The sequence below is a fragment of the Anastrepha obliqua genome, chromosome 3, assembly GCF_027943255.1.
Source record: "Anastrepha obliqua isolate idAnaObli1 chromosome 3, idAnaObli1_1.0, whole genome shotgun sequence".
NCBI classification, from domain to species: Eukaryota; Metazoa; Arthropoda; class Insecta; order Diptera; family Tephritidae; genus Anastrepha; species Anastrepha obliqua.
In genome coordinates, this window is record NC_072894.1 from 9,269,113 (window position 1) to 9,290,906 (window position 21,794).

The following is a 21,794-nucleotide window of genomic DNA, read 5'->3' on the forward strand; positions in this document are numbered from 1 at the left end:
TTGGCACAGCGCTCTTGGTTTATTGTTTAATTTTTGTTTTTCTAATTAAATGTTTTTTTTTTTTTTTTTTTTTTTTTTTTTTTTTTTTTTTTTTTTTTAATTTTTATTTGGTCCAGTTGAAGACCAAAAAATCGAAGTCGTTATTTGTATAAAAATTACCCAACCAATTTGGATTTTTGTTGTTTTATTTCAATTCAGTTATTATACAGGGTTTGATTGAAAAGTAATGAGCCTTCCCGAGCGAAGCGTCTGCCAAGCGATCAACCGAATCGGCTGGTGGGGGAAAATGATCATTGGACTTTCCCCTTCCACTAGAAACCGGTCCCAGTTCGCTGGCAACGTGAAAGCTGTTTTAAAAGTGTGTTAGGATTTTGCAGTGGCGAAAATGCAGCTGATCATCTTTTTCGACTCTCGAGGCATCGTCCACAAGGAGTTTGTACCTCCAGGAAGCACTGTAAACGCGGCATTTTACAAAGAAGTGCTCCTTCGGCTGAAAAACCGCGTCGCCCGGGTTCGGCCCGACCTCGTCACGACAATGCGCCGGCGCACACCGCCTTCCTCTGAACCTCTACATTGGCCAAGATGGGGGTTCCGGTGCTTCCCCACCATCCCTACAGCCCCGACCTGTTCCCTCCGGACTTCCTCTTGTTCCCGCGCCTGGAAAGAAAGCTGAAGGGGAGGCGTTTCGACTCCATCTAGGCGATCCAAAAAACTGTGACAGCCGAATTGAACGCGATTCCGGCGGATGAGTTTAAAAAATGTTTCCTGCAGTGGAAGGACCGCTACCAGCGGTGCATTAACGCTCAAGGGTCCTATTTGAAGAATATTAGTTGTATAAGCCAAAAGGTTTAATAAAACTGCTTAAAAAAATAAAGCTCATTACTTTTCAATCAAACCCTGTATTTATTTATTTATTTTATTTCAAAATTTTGTTTTCCATTTTTATGCTTTAATGGGTTTTATTTTGGTTCTTTTTTGAATATTTTTTTTTATGTTATGTTGCTTTTGGTTTCATTGTTATTTTATTTGGTTTTTGTTATTTTCATATTTCAATTTTCGTTTTTTATAATGTTTTTTTTTGGCGTTATTATTATTTTTTTTAGTTTTTTTTGGTTTTCGTTTTGTTGTGTGGTGTTTTGTTTTTGTTTAATAATTTTTTTTGTTTTTGTTTTACGAATAATAACTCCTGTCGTAGACCAGATAACCGTACTCACAGGCGTTATTTGTATAAAAATAATAAAAAATAAAAAAAGATTGCCCAATCAATTTGGATTTTCGTTGCTTTATTTCAAATTAGTTATTATATTTACTTTATTTCGAAACTAAAATTTTTTGTGTCATTTTTATTTTTTAATTTTGGTCTAATTTTGGTTATTTTTTGTAATATGTTTTTTTTTTTTAATTTTTTTTTTTGGTTTTTGTTGATTTTGGTTGAAATTTTTTTATTTATTTTGCTTTTTGGTTTTTGTTTTAAGAATAATAACTACAATTGAAGACTAGATAACCGTACTCGGTGTTGTTATTTGTATAGTAAAAGCGTATGCAATCAATGCTGAACTGATTTTATTTGATAAAATTTAGTGGCATTCTTATAATGACTAATTCTATGCAACAGCTCTTACTGTGGGAAAGTAGGATGCGGTTCTTATCAGTTAATTTTTATACTGGCATTCGCGTTGGTGCGTTGGCCGAGTGATTTCCAAATAAGTAAATATGCAAACAAAAAGTTTGTTCTTCTGCCTTAAGTCGCCGCAAATATTTCCACCGAATCGTGGTTGCAACAAATTGCAGCTAAACATATTGAAGACGCGCATATTGCTAAATGCATATACATATGTACATGTATGTAAGTGTGCCTACACCCCATGCACAGAGTGATGAAGAGAAGATATCTCTTGTTATTGTGGACAGTCAGTGCAAAAGCCAATGAACTTTAACTTCAACTTGTTGCATTCCGCCTTCTCGCTGTGGCTCACTATTAGGCGTACCGCGCACATACGCATGCACATACATCCATCAAGCATGCATAGTTATGTGCGCGCATATCATACATCGTCCACCCATACCCATGCATACCCAATCATTGGGCAAATAATCGTAGGCAAACAAACGCACTCGAAAACAAATAGTAATAATAAGCGACAAACTGCGATTGCAACCAATTTATAAACAACCATATCGTAATGAATTGACGTTGAAAATAAAAATAAAAATAATGATAATAATGTAAAATGAAGCGGTAATCAAGCAGTCAACTCGTCAATCAACCAACCAGTCGGTTAGTTATTTAGCTTGCCAACTAAACGTCCATTCATCCAGTGCATCCATTAATACTTATGCACCAACAACCTACTTTACGTGTATGTGTATGTATATTGTGTGTGTGTACGTGTATTATAAGTGTTTGCATATGTTTGTCAATTAATTCAACCCAATTTACGTACTTCGCCATCAACTCCACTTCAGTGGGGCTACAGTGATAAAAAGGCTTGCAGTTTATACTGAATCTCTACAAACACACACACACACACATACATACATACATACATATATACATACGCAGATATGCAGTTGCATTCAAGCCAGCTACAAAGTGCTTCCCTTTTATGCGCACACACTCGCTTGTGGAAATATATTTGCGCATACTTGCACCATACATACAGCCGTTGTAAAATACTTAAGAACGCTGCGTTGGCAACCATATGAGCGCATGCTTTACCCTCCGTTGGACACCCAGTTCTGGCCGGACTTTTTGAACAAGTCGAAACATATCGGCCCATCAGCCTATTGCCTCTAAAGTAATGGAATCATTTTTCCTCAAAAGAATGATGTTTATAATGGAAGAGCCAAATATAATCCCAAATCACCAATTCGGTTTCAGAAAAACACACAGTACCATCGAACAAGTCCATAGACTCATAAACAGCATAAACAAAGCATTTGAACAAAATAAAAAATATTCCACTGCGGCTTTTATCGATATATCTCAAGCCTTTGACCGGGTTTGGCATGATGGCTTACTCTATAAAATAAATTATTACATATTTATTAAGTTCTACCAGGAAAATCTATATTTCTTTGTCAAGCGAAGCGAAGAACAGTCTGAACTACGTGAAAGTTCGGCTGGCGTACCCCAAGGCAGTATTATGAGCCACATCTTATACTTGCTATACACCTACGATCTACCAGGTTTTGAAGAAACAATAGTCGGAACGTTCGCAGATGACAAACAAAAGAAACGACTTGATAAAATAACTCATCACCCATTTAATTTCTAAACTCGTAGCTGTGTTTACCGGCCATTGGACGATCGGCACACAGGCGGAAAAGCTGAAGAGTTTTCCATTAAGTGGTGTTAAGGTCAATGGTTTCGTTGCTTGTTGTGGCACGTAGCGCAGTCTTGTTGCAAAATAAACGTTGTCCATATCAATCGTTAATCATCTCTCGATAGCGTAATCCATTCACCGTAACTGTTGCGCCAGCTTCATTTTCGAAAAAGTAAGGGCCAATGACTTCGTCGTAGCATAAACCGCACCAACCAGTCACACGTTGAGGATAGAGAGGCTTTTCAACAATAACACTTGGATTTTCTGAGCCCCAGATCCGACAATTTTGCTTGTTGACGAAGCCACCGATGTGGAAATGGGTCTCATCACTCAAGATGATTTTTCGATGGAATTCCGGAACATTTTCATGCATTTCAACGACGCCGTGAGGAAAGGCACGACGATGTTAATGTTTGGCCGGCTTGAGTTCTTGTGTTAACTGGACTTTATAAGCCGGTGTAATGACGTTTGTGGAATGTCTAATTCCAAAGAATGACGAGGAATGGACAAACCTGGGTTTTCTTCAACACTTTCGCCTACAACAGCAATATTTTCGATTTTCGGCTGTTCTTGAGCGACGTGCACGGGTTTTATTCTTCACATCACTAACTTGCCCCAACAGTTCGATTTTTTTCATCAATTTCTGTATTGCGGTCCGACAAGATTCTTCACGATGATCCAAAAATGTTCGAGTTTTACGAACCGTCTCTAAATTTTCGCCATTTTTATAGTAAATTTTAATAATTTCAATGCCTTATTTAAGCGTGTGTCGTTCCATTTTTATTAATGGAATATCAAAATAATCAAATATCAAAAAATGATAGCTTCAAAAGTAACATCTACCGGAATAGCGGGCTATTCAAAATAACACCTGTTATTGGAGAACCCTTTACTTAGGTTTACCATTTAACCTCTATTGCAGAAGCTGTGGGGACCTTTCAAAGAGGGAGACTGTTGAGTCACCTATGGTACCTACCCAACTCATCGGTTGGAAGAATAGCGCATTAAGCCAAACGAGACAAAATCTTCCCACGTCACTTTTACACTAAAGCGAAAAATGTTCCCACCCGTCAAGTTATCAAGTTCAATAATACCCCAAAATCAACGTCACAAAATATTTCGGCATGCATCTTGATAGCAAACTTACATGGAAAACCCATATTTTCACCAAACGGAAGGCTCTAGGAATAAAACTCAGAAGCCTATATTCGTTACTACATCGAAATTCCCATGTTTCTCTCGAAAGTAAGCTCTCACTTCACTCAGGTATCTTGAAACCGATATGGACATATGGCATCCAACTTTGGGGCACTGCAGCTAACTTCAAGGCGTTTGACTGCAAATACTTCAAAGATTCCAGTCGAAAACTCTCAGAGTGATCTTAAACGCCTCTTATTATAACATAAATGCACAAATTCATCGTGATCTCAAAGTGCCTACAATAATTGAAGAAATACGAAAATATGCCACATCACAAAACTCTCGATTCCAATCGCACTCAAACCCCCTTGTCACAGAAATAATTGCAAATCCCATAACCTTCACCAGCCTCAAGAGAAAGTCTACAACATGCCTCATATCATAAAAAATTAGTCTATACTATTATTTAGCGGCCACCGTAGTCGAATAAGTTGGTGCATGACTACCATTCGGAATTCACAGAGAGAACGTAAGTTCGCATCCCGGTGAAACACCAAAATTAGGAAAAATATTTTTCTAATAGCGGTCGCCACTCGGTACGCCATGGCAAGTCTCCGAGTGTATTTCTGCCATGAAAAAGCTCCTCATAAAAATATCTGCAGGTTCGGAGTCGGCTTGAAACTGTAGGTCCCTCCATATGTGGAACAACATCAAGACGCACACCACTTTTCGACTTTGGACGTAAATTAAACATATTTCTATTATAGCTAACGACTTGAGCTGAGCTTCCAGGTAACTTCCTAAAATTTAATATTCTATCGATTTATGGATATAACTTTTGAAAAAGGATCCTCATACGAAATGAAAAAAGGCCAGACCCGGTTGCCCAACCGAAGGTTTTAAAAGAGGTATCCAACCGGGGATTTATCAAGTACAGTTTACGATACATTTTGTGCTCATTTATATTTGCTGTGGCCACATTCATTAAAATGCTTTCATTTATGTATTTCTCTTGAAGGGTTCGCATTGATTTTTTGCGTTTTAGTAGGAGAAATCTACCTAAGAACGATTCGGTCTTCGTCCAAACTTTTGTGAATTATTCTCTATTTTATATTGGAACTGGTAAGTAAGTAAAAAATAAAGTATAATATATTTGGAGCAATCCTACAGCATTTTGCGTAACCAGTCACTGGGTATCGTTCTTAAGTATTTTTCAACGACTGTACATTCATAAACTTATGCATAAAGTTGTATGCAATTTGAAAAGAAACCTTTGAACTTAGTTTTCCGGAAATTAAACAGAGGCATATGAACTTTATGTAGTACCACATCCATGCCTATATTTAACTCTGCTGTATGATTCATTAATTAATGTAAGAAACTTCACGAATTCACGAATTCAGAACTTTACAAATTTCTATTTAGAGATTTCATGATCTACTGCCAGGCTCAAAGTAATGAATGATGTACGGCCATGCTTCGATAAAGACGATCCTGGCATAAGCGGGCTGCCTTTTGTAATTTGCATCCATAATGAAAATACAATAAAATTATCATCAAAATGGCATTTTTGTCTTTCAAACTATTCGCCTTGGAAGTCAATACACTTCTGCATTCGCTTGAAACAATTTTTATTTATTTATTTAACTATGAATTTTATGAACAACTTAGCAGAAGGTTATGGCCCACCTACAACCTCAAACAAACGTCAATGTTATTAACATGAAACGACGGGATGCCTGGAGACGGCAGTCACAACTGGCTTTTGGTGTATCGGAACAAGCACCCAAAATGGGCATCCCTCACAACAGTCGCAGTAGTAAAAAACCGTAGAAAAAGGAAACAATCTTCCATTTCCTCTGTGGATGCCCTGCCCTATGGAAGGACAGAATGTTAACCCTGGGCAAACCTCTGTTCTAGAGTCTCGAGCAACTGTCTGGCTTAGACGTCAACAACCTCCTAATAAGGTTCCTGAATCACACAGACTGGATACATATAGTCATGAAACAAGTTGGTAGCGATTATGTGAAAACACAATGGTGCGGTAGCGCTAGTTGGATTCTGGATGAATCATCACTTAAACCAACAAACCTTATAAACAACAAATTCTTACAGATTACTAACGCAAATTAAATAAGATTATAAGCAAGATTTTAGAAGGCTAATGGAAGCTTCTTCGTCTTCTTGATTGGCGCGATAACCGCTTATGCGATTTTGGCTGAGTTTAACAATGCGCGCCAGTCGTTTCTTTCCCGTGCTAACCGGCGTAGTGTTGAAAACACCAAGTGAAGCTAAGTCCTTCTCCACTTGATCTTTCCAACGCAGAGGTGGACTTCCTCTTTCTCTGTTATTACCAGCTGGTACCGCATCAAATACTTTCAGAATCGGAGCGTTTGTATTCATTCGTGGGGCACGACCCAGCCAATGTAGCAGCTAGATCTTTGTTCTATGTCGACGTAAAGCTCATACAGCTCATCGTTCCATAGCTTACAATACTCGCCGTTGCTAACGTACAAAGGTCCAAAAATCTTCCGCAGAATCTTTCTCTCAAACACTCCAAGTGACCCCTCATCGGATCTGTTCATCGTCCACGCTTCTGCGCCATACGTTAGGACGGGCATGATGAGAGCCTTGTAGAGTGTTAGTTTTGTTCGTCGAGTTGAGTAGTAAAGTCCTGTTGTTGTTGTTGTAGCCTTTGCCCTGTCAGTATAGCGTAATCACCTGTCGTCTTCGTCTAGCTGATCTAACGATAGGCCCAGGAAACTAGCTGTTTCGACGGGTTGGGTCCAGAGGGAGAGGGGTGTTAGATGAGTGGGTTTAATGGGGCATGTGAAAAGGTGGTTGTATCGTGCGGGGTGCCTTCACTTGCTGGACATATGTTTAGTATGTCGGAGTCGATTCTGGATAAGTAGGAGTTTGACCTGCTACAATATCTAGAACGTAATTGTACCAAGGTTACGCGGGACTCTCGGGGAAGTTGGAGCTCTTCGTCTGCGATTGGTGGTGGTTGGACTCCGATAACGGCATTCGGGGGTCGGGAGCTTAAGAAGGTGGTGAGAGTCTCCCGATGAATGTCGTTTATGGCCTGTCTGTACACTGTCCGATCCAGTAGCTGTCTGTTTGTTTTGTCTGAGATCTCGTCCGCGTAGTTGAGGAAATGCCTTCTGATGTGCCTGGGAGGTGGATCAGGCTCGAGTAGGTGCGTGCATGGGTGAGGCCTGCGGTAACACCCTAGCTGAATCTGCTTACTGAGCATTTTGTTATGCTCCGTAACAGGCAGCATTAGGGCCTCATCATGTAGATGTTGTATTGGTAACAGCAAAAGACATCCTGTCGCGGCCCTTATTGCAGTGTTTTGGCAGGTCTGAAGCCTCCTCCACTGCGAATCACTGGTTCCAGGCGACCAGACAGGCGGATCATAGTTTAGAAACGGTCGGCCTATTGCTTTAAAAGTCGACAGCAACATTTCTTTGTCTTTGCCCCAAGTGCTGCCTGCGAGCGACTTGAGAACCTTGTTGCCATTCTGTACTTTAGTTGCAATAGCGGTTGTATGCGCTGAGAAGGAGCGCAAGCTGTCAAAGGTAACTCCCAATAGTTTGGGGTTGTTAACCGTCGGAATTTGTGTATCATCGACTTTCAACTTAAGTTGTAGCTTGACCTCCTTTGTCCAGGTGGTGAAAAGGAGAAAGTGGAGAAAGGCTGGCGAGGTAGTCGTTTACCTTGGAGCATAGGTCAATGACATTGCCAGAGTAGAAAAGTCCTCTACTCAATTGCCTACTTAGTCCAAAGTAGCATTTGTGGGCAAGAGAGATTCCACGTTGGATTTTAAGACTGGGCTTTTTATCGGTATTAATGTTGGTTTTTACATCCTTTTTGGGTGTTTGGCCCAGAGGAGCTTTTTATGGCAGAAATACATTCGGAGTTTTGCCATTGCCTGACGAGGGGCGACCGCTGTTAGAAACAACTTTTCCTTCACTTCGGTGTTTCACGGAGATTCGAACCTACGTTCTCCGAATTCCGAATGGTAGTCACGCACTAACCCGTTCCACTACAGCGGTCGAAACGAAGTCTCTTACAACCTCGATATCTTGACTGTCAACAGTGTGACGTGGGTGCCGATATGCGAGTGCGCCGACTGTTTGTTTGATGACAGGAAGTACTTCGTTTTGCCCTCGTTCACCATCAAACCCATTCGCTTTGCTTCTTTATCCTGTCTGAAAAAGGCAGAACTACCATAACAGCGCGGTTGTTAAGGTCGATGATGTCAATATCAATCGGCATACGCCAATGAAAACAACAAAAGACAAAAAAAAATTAAGCTGGATAAAAGATGAGATTTGGTTAAGAACGCTAGCAATTGGCGAGTTTCGGCGAATTTCAAAGCACTTTTGCCACCCAGAAAAGAAGACCTCCAAAGGCTTCAACAGCTTCTTTAGTTGACCTCGAATTTTATTTTTAATGTTCCGGAACAAAAAGATGCCAAATCAAGGCGAATGCCCCATTAATTCATTGTTTTGAGTGCTCAAAAACTCTCTTGTGCCGATATGCGACAGATCGCATTGGCTTCCCTGATGAAAGTTGGTTCGTCTTTGGCGTTTGGTTTCCCTTAATTTTTCGAAAATTCTCCTGGCAAGCAAATGGTTGTGTACCACTCAGAATTGATTGTTTGAAGTTTCTCTAGTGATACAGTTGCGAAATGATAAGATTTTCCGGAAAAAGCAGGTGACTAACAACTTCGAGGTGCTTCTGCCGCGAACAACTTTTGTTGAATTGAGATCGTCTTGAAACACCCATACCGTCGATTGTTGTTTGGTTTCCGGCTCATATGCATAGACCTAAGTTTCATTCCTGTTAGGATGTCATACAGTTAACTTCTAAATGCCTCGCGTCAGATGGCGCCTGACATTTCTAGAAGGCCCCAAGGCCAAAAACATAAATAGCAACCCTTTTGTTATTCTGAACAAACTGTTATCTTTCAAATTATCAGTTGAAAAAAAAGTGTTTGCACCAAACTCCGACTCGCTAACACTTTCAATAAAATCATAAATATGTATACATGCAAATTATTAAATAAATAGCAGTATCGTATTAACATATGTACATATGTATGTGTGTATATAAATAAACTATATTTGTGCAAACTTCATCAGTAAATAAATGCGTCAACCGAACTCCGAGTTGGCAATATTTCGCATGAACTCGCACAACTAAAATCATTTATATTTACATAAGTACACTAGTCATAAAGAGTTAACGTACATACACTATATTTACATGGAAACAAGTTTTAAATAATAATGCATATTGGCATTTTATTATAAACAAATAAGTTTAGATTACATATTAGAGTTCAGTCTTTCAGTACGAGTAAAAGGATAAATACAAATTATAAACTTAAATTAATTCCAACAACAATAACAAAAATAAAATACATACGAAAATTAATTCAGAAAAAGTTAACGTACACTGCTCATAAAAGTTAAGTCATTGACAGTGAAACTGAAAATAACTCATTTAATAGCTTGCGGGGTAGCCTTTGCGCTTGATAACTTCTGCTAGGCGCTTTGGCATAGATTTTACTAGCTTTGACGTTTCTTTCGAAGTTATTTTGCTCCATTTTTCAATAATTACGCCCTTTAACCTCGATTTTGATGTTATCTCATGTTGGCGAATCTTACGTTCTAACAAGACCCACAAATGCTCAATTGGATTGAGATCTGGTGATTGTGATGGGATACACAGCTGTTTTGGGGGCATTATACAGTAGCCAGAGCTTCATCATATCAGCAGTGTGCTTGGGATCGAAACACAAAAGTATTCCCCAAACCTAATTTGGTAGCGCTCTGCTTTAAATTTAATTTAAGTATGTCCAAATATAAGTATTTATCCATAGTAGATTCAATAAACTCTATCTTGCCCACACCATTACGCCTCCACCACCATGTTTTACTGTGACCGCAAGATTTTGTTTGTCGAGGGCAGTCCCTTGCTTTCGCCATACCAGCTTGCGTCCCTTGATTCCAAATATACAAAACTTGCTTTCGTCCGAAAAAATTAACTTTTCCCAGAACTCAATCGGCTTATTTAAATGTTCCTGGGTGAAACCGATGCGTTCCTGTCTGTTTACAAATGATACAAACAGTTTTTTGCGTGCGAACCGACTACGATAACCTGTTTTCTTTAAAATCTTGCACACAGTATCACTACAAATGGTCTTATTAAGTATTTCCTGCACGTTTTTTTGCGATTTTGGAAGCCGATATTTTTGGATCCTTTTGCACTTCTTTTATAATAGGTATATCGTATTTCCCGCTCAGTTAACTTTTCTGGGCGTCCTGATTTCGGCTTTGATGCAGTGGAACCTCTACATTTATAATTTTTGATAACTCCTTGCACTGTAGAATGAGTTCTGCCAACTATTTCGGCAATTTCACGCAAAGACTTCCCTTCATTCCATAATTTGACAATGATGTCTCTTTCGGCAGAGCTTGTTGACTTTCGTGTTGGAGCCATTTTACCAAATTTATGAAAAGTGTATTTATTAGCACAGTTATAGTTGTAGTAACCTATACGCTAGGGCGGGTCGATTTAAAAATCGCTCATTGCTCTGTGAAAATCGTATTCTAGGGATCAAAATAAGAAACTTTGCCGAAGGAACCATACCTCTAAAACGAATTCTGATGTCCCCCAATTCGGGTCGAACGAAAAATTCCACTTTGACCCATTTAGAGTGCTCCAATCGAGTCCAAATGTATGACCGACCCCCACTAACTTTGGACGGCCGATCCACCCATGCCAGTGGCACACCCCCTGGAACTCCCCTGGGGGGTTCCCCATACAATCATTTCAAAATATCACCATTTTTGGCCTTTACATGACAAAAGAAACTCAAAAGTTCGACCCAAATTGGGGGACATCAGAGTTCGTTTTGGAGGTATGGTTCCTTCGGCAAAGTTTCTTATTTTGATCCCTAGAATATGATTTTCACAGAGCAGTGGGCGATTTTTTTGCCTCCCCACAAATCGACCCGGCCTACTATAGACGTATTTATTTTATAAATTTTTGAAGAGCGATCGCGAAATTTAACAGGGGAAGTCTCGTACGTAATGATGTACGCTAAATTTTCTGCAATAGCGATCGCAGATTTTCGAAATAACTATCAAGCGTTGCCACAGTAAGCATCTGAAAAACATATTTGGCGGAAAAGCATATTTAAGGCTGTGGCTAGTATAACTGTACCAAATCATTTTTGATTTATTTTGGAAATTTCTGTACAAGAAAGCAATATATAGTAAAATGTAAATGCAGCTGTACGTTAACTTTTTATGACTAGTGTATGTATAGGAATGTATGTAGGCGCAACAACAAAATATCGCATTCAATCGCACCTCTAATCAAAAAAAGCGACAATCATTGCCAAAAATTATTATATATGTAATTTTTTTTATATTAAAGCCAAATGAATAGAGCTTTTGCTTGTGTGCCGTTGTAGGTATGCCATAAAAATGTATGTATGCCATAAAAATGTATGTATGCCATAAAAATGTATGTATGCATGTATTGTGTTGTCCCAATAAGCACTGGTCAGTCGCCATCAATTTCGCTATTTGTTTATCAGTAAATTTTTATGAATCATCATTTCTTCATGGCAAAGTGGCTAATGAATTAAAATACTCTCAACGCATTCCCTGCTGGACAAACATTTTTTGCAGAGTGAGCAATAAAGCGCGAGTTAAAAAAGAAAAACAAATATACTATACAAACACATACACACTCGTACATATGTAAGTGCATGCATGAACACAAGCCAAGCAAATTGAAAATTTGCATAATCACGTACGTATTTTGTTGTATTACATTTGGTTGAAGGGTGTGAAGCTCTGGGTACCTGTAAACAAATATAGGCTTGGCTTGCGGCTTTGAATTTTTTTTAGGCTGTAATGCCACGTGTAATACCTATCCCAGTGAAGCAAGCATCTTTTGTCATTTATATATAATTTATATCTTTGCTTGAATTTGCATCTTCTCTGCTACGATTTTTCGGTTTAGGCAGATGCCAATAAACTTCAGCAATGGCCTTTTCCCTTGGCAGAGATTCATGATTTGCCCAACCCAAGTTTGGTTTGTGTTCACAGTCCCACTTGCTGTCGTTTGGCACCCGAAGCATCATCGCCTCTGCAAGTGAAGGGTGATCAATGTAGAGTTATCGGATTTCACATTGAAATAAAACAACGAAAATTCAAACTAATTGGGCAATCTTTATTATTTTTGTGTAGACAATGACAGGACATTTATTTTTTAAAGATAAGCGGCCGCCGTAGCCGAATGGGTTGGTGCGTGACTACCATTCGGAACTCACAGAGAGAACGTCGGTTCGAATCTCGGTGAAACACCAAAATTAAGAAAAACATTTTTCTAATAGCGGTCGCCCCTCGGCAGGCAATGGCAAACCTCCGAGTGTATTTCTGCCATGAAAAAGCTCCTCATAAAAAATATCTGCTGTTCTCGGAGTCAGCTTAAAACTGAGCGCATGAGGACTTCGGTCGGCGTCTCGTGAATAACTTTAGCAATGTTGGCTTTCGCTGCCTCAACAGAAGCTGATTTATCCACAAAGCTTTCTACTTAACATACCCCCACAAATAAACTGTTCAACGAAACCACGATGCAGTAAATCCATTTTTTCACGAGCTGTATGGCAAATGCCGCCAATTTCTGGCATCAAAAAGTCGTTTATCATGACGCGATGGCGTTCGCTATTCAGAAATATCGGCCGCTGATTTCTCTAGCCTATAGGATGCACCAAACTGTTGTTGTTTCAATGGATGGTAATGGCTGTTTTTAAAGGGCCTCAAGTGGCTCTTCAGTCCAAATACGGAAATTTTGTTTATCACCCCCTATTGGTAAGAGTACCTTTAATTTGATCACCCTTTATAATGGCTTTACCTTATTTTTAAGGGCAAAATTAAATGAAATTATTAAAAAAAAAAAAATGCAGTTTACTTAAAACGTTTCGAATTATTATTCAGATATGTTAAAGAACCGGTTTTGAGATCAAGCTTTTTCTCAAATTGAGATATAAAATTTATTAATATAAAAATGAAAATACTAATTATGATTTCAAATTTATCTTTAAATCGATTTGAGATCTGAATATTTATGGACGAGAAAGTTTATTGTTATTTATTTGTTTATTATTATGTTTATTATTATTTATTTATGAAAGTAATTTGTAAATTTTCTTGAATAATTAAAAAAAATGGGTTATAATACTTAAAAATTAATAAGATTAAACATTCTGAACAGAACACCATTTTATGCCTTTCCATACCTTTTGTTGCCGCCATGAAAAAGCTCTTCATAAGGAACCATCTAACATACCGTTAGGCCCCTCTATTTGTGAAAAGACATCAAGATGCACATCACAAATCGCAGGAAAAGCTCGGCTAATCTCCCAACAAAGGGAGTAAGCGCCAATTATAGTATATGTATGTACTAAGAGGGCGCTTCAATAAGTACCCGTGTTTGATGACAGAGGGCGTTCCTGAGGGATGTTGGTGTTCGCATCGTGTGCTCTCGTCTATCAAACAATGGCAAAACAAATTTCAGACTGATTGAGAGGTTAGTTTGGATTTGGCAGCTATTCGTGTAAGACGTGTTTCGTGATTTTCGGTAAGATGGAAAAAGATCTTAATACGCTTTTCGTTCGGTAATTCGTTTTTTGTTTTTGGATGCGGAAAAATGCGAGATATAAAAGCAAAGTTGGATGCTGTGTATGGGGACACCCCGCCATCTATAACCACAGTTAGATCCCAAATTGGTTCAACGAATTTAAACGTGGGTGAACATGCGTTTTTGATGAGGAGCCACCAGGACGTCCGGCAGACGTGGTTAACGAGGAAATCTTTCAAAATGTCCTCGACATGATTATCGCTGATCGACGAACGAAAGTGCACGAAGTAACAGCGGCCATAGGTGTGGCGACCAGACCGGTTCGGCAATTAATATTTTACGTGTTAAGTTGGCGATGAAAGAATTGTCGGCCCGACAGGTGCCACCTCTAATTGCTCATGGTGGACAATAGGCGGATGCGGCTTCGAAACATTATTTGGAGCAATTTAAGAGGGATGCGAAGAGATTTTTGCATTGAGCTGTCACCTTTGAAAAAACCTGGATTCATCATTACGCAACAGAAACGAAGCAACAGCCAAAACAATGCAACATCGGCCGAAAGGTCATTGCGACGATTTTTTGGGATGCGGTAAAACGATTTTTTGGAAAAAGGTAAAAAGATCACTGGACAAAAATACTACAGTGAATTATTGGAATGCTTTCGCAAAAAATTGAAGGAGACACCACCGCATTGGTGAAAAAGAAGCTGCTGTTTCACCACGAAAACGCACCAGTTCATCATCCGGGGTTGTCGCCGCCAAACTGAATTGCTTTATGAATCGCTACCGCCGCACCCCACATATTCATCCGATCTGGCTCCCTGATACTTTTTCTTGTTCGCTAACATGAAGAAATGGTTCGCGGGAAAAAAATTTTAGTTCAAACGAGGAAGCCAAAGACGTATTTTGGAGAGTTCAGCAAATCCTATTTTGTGGAGAGGTTAAAAAATGGCCGGAGCGTTGGAAGAAGTGCATCTTTCTAAAAGGGAACTACGTTGAAAAATAAAATTTTTTTGGGAAGAAATGGTGTCTTCATACCTAACACATTTCTCGTATATAAATATAAATGTATCTTGGCTGGTACCGAAGGTAAATTTCATAAATGTAGAAGAAAAAAACTTGGTTTAAATTTCAAATCATTCATTCCAAAAATTCAAGCTAAAATCTAGATTATATCGTCCCCTTAGTATTAAAATAGCCTATAAATTTTTTGATGTTTTGAGAAAATGAATTTCAAACTTTTTGTCGAAAGTAGCTCTCACTCAAATCTCGTTATGTCTGTAAATATTTATTATTTTTTGACTGACGTTTTGACCCACTTTGTGGAACTAGAATTTGACAAAATTTTGACCACATATAAAATCGACGATGGAGAATACAAAAATTCAATAAAAAAATAATAGCCTATGAGCACATAGGCTATTGTTATACTAAGGGGACGATATATCCTGCGCAAGTGTTTCATTCCTTCAAAAATCATTTAAAATATTTAATCATACTGGTGTATAAAATAAAATATTTATCATACTGGTGTAGTAGACGCTTTCGCATCCGTCATCGATTTTTTTTTTGTCTTAAACTGTCTGCTTTCCTTAAAAGTATCATCTTATTGATTTTAAAAAATAACCTGTTTTCATTTCGTGTTTACACCGAATCTTTGAATTGTATTCCTCTTTTAAAGTGTTCCCTTAAACGGAAGGTTGCGCCAATACGTTGCTGACACATTTATAGCTACGCTTCCCTTTTTGGGGTTTTTGTGCACAAACAAATATTTAAATGTATGATACATACTCGTATACCTTTTGAGTACCAGCTTCTAAAGCAGTAGCAAATTTATGCTAAATAATCGTCTGAAATTCCCATGATGGGAAAATGATTCAGAATAGAAAACAAGTGCTTTTGTGAGTGGGTGAGAATTGGCAGACTAACTACTCAGGCAAAAGTGAATGAGATAAACAACAGTTAAGAACATATTTCTACATACTTGTCCTAAGCACCACTATCCCAAGTACTCCTACGAATCCTTCGTATCACTATTTTTTTATAAATATATATTTCATATAACAACAAAACCCGGATATCGCAAAGCTTAAAACTTTGTACAAGATTTCTCAAAATTCCCACAAAACTTTGACCTTATTAACCAGAATTTTCGAAATTTGAATTTTTTGGTTGTTGTTCTTTCTGCCATATAGACAAATACGAGTATCTACTTTGTATGAAAGCAAAGGGGTGACAAAAAAAATTGTCAAAAATCATCTGTGTTTCGTAGTCATTTTAAATTTGCTTTTTTTGTAGTGAAATTCAATTGCCTATACAACTGCAAAACCAAAAAAAAAATTCACAAAATTCTGATTAAAAAAGTTAAAGTTTTGATGGAATTTTGAAAAATTTTGTACGAGGTTTTCAACTTTGCGTTGTATGTTTTTTGTTGTAGTATTACCTATCATTATCATCATCATTTGGCGCTACGGCTTCTTACGAGTTTTGACCTCCATCTACTCGGTCCGTTATTTTACTCTCCCGGTCTGAATTTTCTTGTACTTCATCTATTCTCCTCGATCTTGGTCTTCATTTGCTTTTTGGTGTATGTTTTCGCTTCCAGTACTTTTCATTGGGCTCTTGAACTGTTTCGTTGTTAGGAGGTAACACGATTATTTTTACACTTTGCTTTTTCACCTTTTTCAATGCAACATGGATTTATATCCGGCCATGGACTATCACTCCAGCAGCATTTACGGTATGTAAGTATGGATAATGTTTGTGCTACTAGAACAACAACAACAACAGGTGTGTTTGTATTCTGTTTAGTAGGAGTTTGGAGAAAGTTTTTAATTAAACGGTTATTAGAGTGACGCCTCTGTAATTTTACATAGAGAAAGGTCGCCTTAGGTCAGCAATATGCCAAAAATAGTGGCCGAAATAGCATACCGTTAAAATGGGGCCAGCGGCTAGCAGGATTTCGGCTGGAATCATATCGCTATCTGATGCTTTCTCGGGTTTTAGTTCTTTGTTAGCATGTTCAATTTTTGCCAGCCTAGGCGGGGATCATGCTAGTGATGAGTAATTTCTAGTGGGAGAAGTCGAAGAAAGGTGGGTCGATGGTATGTTAGTCTCTGGAGGATTGAGAACTTCGGAGCATTGTTTGAACCATCTAGGAAGCTGGGCACGCTCAGATGTAATATAGGCCTTATTTTCTAACCTCGATATTATTGGGATGAGGTTCGTAGCGGTTTTACCGAAGACTTTATTTAAACAAAAAAACAATAATTATATTAATAAGTTAATCAGATATTCGCCGTTGCTGTTTACCACCTCTTCCTACCTCTCGACCAATTCGTTGATGTCGTTCCGCCAAAAGCCGCGTGGTCTGGGGTCAAAGAAGTTGTTGAGTCAGTTTTTAAGGACCTCTTTGTTATCGAAGGTAACGTCCTTCATATGGTTTGACAAAGAGTGAAAGAGCGAAAAAGATGGTAATCGGTCGGTGCAAGGTCCGGAGAATACGTACAAAACAGCAAAAAAATCGTTTACATAAAATAAAATATAAAAACGCTATGAATTTATTCCCCAACCCTATAGTTTATATACAACAAATGTTGCTAGTTTCACATTACTGGAAAGTGTTTATATTTTTATTGATGCTCAAATAACTGTGTAGGCATTTAAGAGGTATTAACCGATAAACGCTTTTTGTCTACATAGCGAGTTTAAAGCTAAAATTGTAAAGTTGTAAATTTTTGCTGAACTAAATTATTTCATTATTTCATATCCCTCGCTGGTAAAAACGCCTACTTTTCGGAAAGCGATATGCCGAATATAAGTGCATTAAACATTTGATTCTTTAAGAGCTATGGGAAAGTTTTTCAAAAAACCACACGTAAAATTCAGAAAAATGCATGCAATTTTTATTTAAATCGATAGTACGGTCCATATAATTTAATGTTTGAACATTATTTCATGCAAATGTTGACCGCGACTGCGCTTCAAATGGTCCATCCGCTTAGTCCAATGTTGGCATACTCTTTCCAATGTTTCGGCCAGTATCTCACATATTAATGCTTTAATGTTGTCTTCCAATGCGTTAATTGAAGCAGGCTTGTCTGAGTAGGCATGAGCTTTAACATAGCCCCACAAAAAATAATCTAAAGGCGTTATATCGCACGATGTGGGTGGCCAATTGACCGGTCCCGAACGTGAAATAAAATGTTCACCGAACTTGCCTCTCAACAAGTCCATTGTTACGCGTGCTGTGTGGCATGTGGCACCGTCTTGCTGAAACCACGCGACATGCAAGTCAAGCTCTTGCATTTTGGGCAAAAAAAAGTTGGATATCATTTCACGGTAGCGCTCACCATTCACAGTTACGTTACGATTCGCAGCATCTTTGAAGAAGTACGGTCCAATGATACCTCCAGCCCATAAACCGCACCAAACTGTGACCTTATCTGAATACATTGGTAGCTCTTGCAATTCTTCTGGCTGATCTTCACTCCAAAATCGACAATTCTGCTTATTTACGTACCCATTGATCGAAAAATGAGCTTCGTCGCTGAACACAATTTTTCGATAAAAAAGTGGATCTTCGGCCAACTTTCCATGAGCCCATTCACCAAAAATTCTGCGTTGCGGTAGGTCGTTCGGATTCAATTCTTGCACCAGCTGTATTTTGAAAGGCTTCACACCAAAATCCTTTCGCATCCACGTTGTTGAGTAACAGAGGCCCAATTGCTGCGAACGGCTACGAATCGATAATTGATGATCATCATTAACACTGGCCGATACAGTTACGATATTTTCTTCAGTTCGCACTCTACGTAAGAGTGTTGGTGGTTTGATGACCAATAATGTAAATCTGGTTCTAAATTTAGTCACAATAGCTCGAATAACCGCTTCAGTGGGTCGATTCAACTGACCATAAAATGGAAGAAGCGCGCGATAAACTTTCTTAACAGAACACGCATTTTTATAATAAAGTTTAATGATTTGTAAGCGTTGTTCCTTTGTAAGACGATTCACGGTTAAATTATAGACCAAACTGAAAATGTTTGACAATGAAACAAAACACGAAACGTGCGTCAGCTGTTTAAACCAACTGTTTAAAAAGATATTAGCTAAAAAAAGATTGTATGACTCACAGCTTTTTCAAGTATTTATTTTCGCAGTTAGAAAAAATTTCTTTTAAAAATTTTACCTATACCTCTGTAGAACCAGAAAGAGATACTTGTAGGGTAAAAGTCTGCATGAAAGAAATATTTCTGGTTTCATTTTGCATAAAAGGGTTTTTAGGCATATTTTTTGTAAAACTATTATTTTTTCCCCACTACAAATCACTAGTTTGGTTGATTGCACATCTTACTCTTCATCCCCGACTGTCCAACAATGCGCGAGGAGTTACAAGAATTAACACTTTTGCAACACCAACTACACAACTCGTGGGTCTTGTACTTCAGATACTCTCGTATATGCAATTTTCTGTGCTTTCACTATTTCTTAAAACATAATTTACCTAACTTTTCAGGCACTTACTTATTCAGGTGTGGTTTGTACTTTATTTGAAATGTTGGTTTTATTTGCAAACACTTACTATAAATATAAATGCCAATACAACAATATAACAAACTCGTACAGTTATACAACTATACATACATACATATGTATGCACATACCTTGGAGTAAAGCCGTGTAACATCTGTGTAAATGATTAAGTAATTCGCAGTTATGTATGCGAGTACAAAAACAAGCAATTTTAGAGATTATATTTGCTATTTTGTTTTTGTCACTGTCACTCATCCAAATTACGTACATTTAAGCTCTCCGAAAAGTGTTCATAAAGCTCTATGCCTGCGCTCTAAGTGCTTCTATTTTATCCAAATGTTTTTCGCTCTTATCTATCAACAGCCGTCTCACTTTGTTACGTTGCTGCATTGAGGCTTTTATTTCTATCTTATCAGGCTTTTATTGAACTTAACTTTTAAACAGCCATGTTTTGATCGGCTGGTATCACCACCCCACTTCCATATCACTTGAAAGACTTGACACTCGCGAAGATTACGAAAATGAATTATTTCCATGGCAAAATTGATATGCAAACAGAGAGAACGCAGGTATGGATGTGTGTACGTATGTATGAGTATGTGAGTATGCAGTAAGTACTTACCGACAAACAGAGCAAATAACCAGCTGGGAAGGTGAGCACAACTGACCGTTCTAGCAGTTAAACAGCGAAACTCCATTCAAACGCTTCTAGCATGCGTCGCGTGGTTTATACACACGCACACGCACACACAAGCCGGATTTTGCTGATCTAATAAGCGCGCCACAGTACAGTGAATTCAAACTTTTTTCATTGCAATATTTTTTATATATATGTATATATACATATATAGATATATTATTTTTGAATTGCTTACAAGTGTTTTCGTATAACGGTCATTTGTTTATTTGTTTTGTTTGGTTTTATTTGCTGGCATTAAAAATAGCATTTAACTTTTAAGCAAACAGTTTAGTGCAAAAACAGATGAATTAACCAATGGCGCTCAATGCACTTGATGCATCAACACAAAAAGTGTGACGTGACGTCGATCAACTGCGATCACAGGTGTGACGCTTTTGTGTTTGAAGTCTTACGTTCAGTACTGCACAGTGTCAAAGGGAATGAAACAATTGTTTGTGTATTATTATTGTAAAATCAGTTTTACGCTCCGATTGGCATTTATTAAAACGTAAAGCGTGGGAGAAAAAAATCTAAATAATTAATTCTTATTTGAGTGACTTAAAGGAGAAGCATGGAGAAGGTTGAAGTGGTAAATATTAGTTTTTAATGCATCTCAAGAGCTGTTATTTGTATTACTTTCATAAAATTCACCCTAACTGATTCATTAATTAATTAATAAATTAAAAATCTACAGCATTTATTCTCAAAAAGTAAAAATTTCATTTGAAGTATAAAAAATGAGCGACAAACAGCGTTTCTCATACATGCAATGTCATTTCGCTGCCTTTGGTACTTAGCAAGGCGAATCTATTAAAGGAGATAAATCAGGTAAATCAGCTGATTTGATTTTTTTTTTCGTCGTGTCCATGTGGCTGTCAGCACAGAATGAAACTAGGCGAATTCATTCTTTGTGTTCTACTTTACAAAACATTGTTGTTGATCTAGTGCCGCCACTTTTAATGAATGAGCCTTGATACTTGGTATACTCTCAATAGCGTCGAAGATGGACTGATTTGAAGCAGCCACCCTGCTTGTATGCATGTGTTCATTTCTCAGTGCTACAAAATGAAAAAAAAAAAAAAAAAATGTATAGCCCCCGGGGCTTATATACGATTTTCCTGATAGGTTATGGAAAATAAGTAGGCACGTCATCATTAGCATTACAGTCTTGTGCAGACAATTGTTTCCATAACTACAGTGCTACACTCCGATTGATCTTCTACTACGCCTTTCCAGTTTGTGATCGCCATTTTCCGTAGATCGGCTACCAGATCACCAGCCGTCTGCTATTGTTGTTTTTTCTTCCACTGGGGTTTCGAATTTTGTGAGGCAGCTAGTCTCCGGTTAGGCTTAACAGTTTTACCGCTAGAGAGATTTAAGGGGGTATTCTAGTGTAGAGGCATGAATTTGAGGTGTTTTTTCGGGTGCTATAAATAAAAAATAAAA

General features: G+C 38.1%; 1 protein-coding gene across 2 annotated transcripts in view; it reads left to right on the top strand.

The window, feature by feature from the left end:
* LOC129241483 (supervillin-like) overlaps positions 1-21,794 on the top strand; it is a 104,090-nt gene that overhangs the window by 61,090 nt on the left and 21,206 nt on the right. Inside the window, exon 1 of one of the 2 annotated variants that reach the window (XM_054877825.1) lies at positions 20,678-20,937. The exons of the other annotated variant lie outside the window; for it this stretch is intronic. Coding sequence (XP_054733800.1) covers positions 20,920-20,937 — 18 coding nt within the window. The 5' untranslated portion in view covers positions 20,678-20,919. Of the gene's footprint in view, positions 1-20,677; positions 20,938-21,794 lie in introns of those variants that run through there. 2 annotated transcript variants of the gene reach the window in all.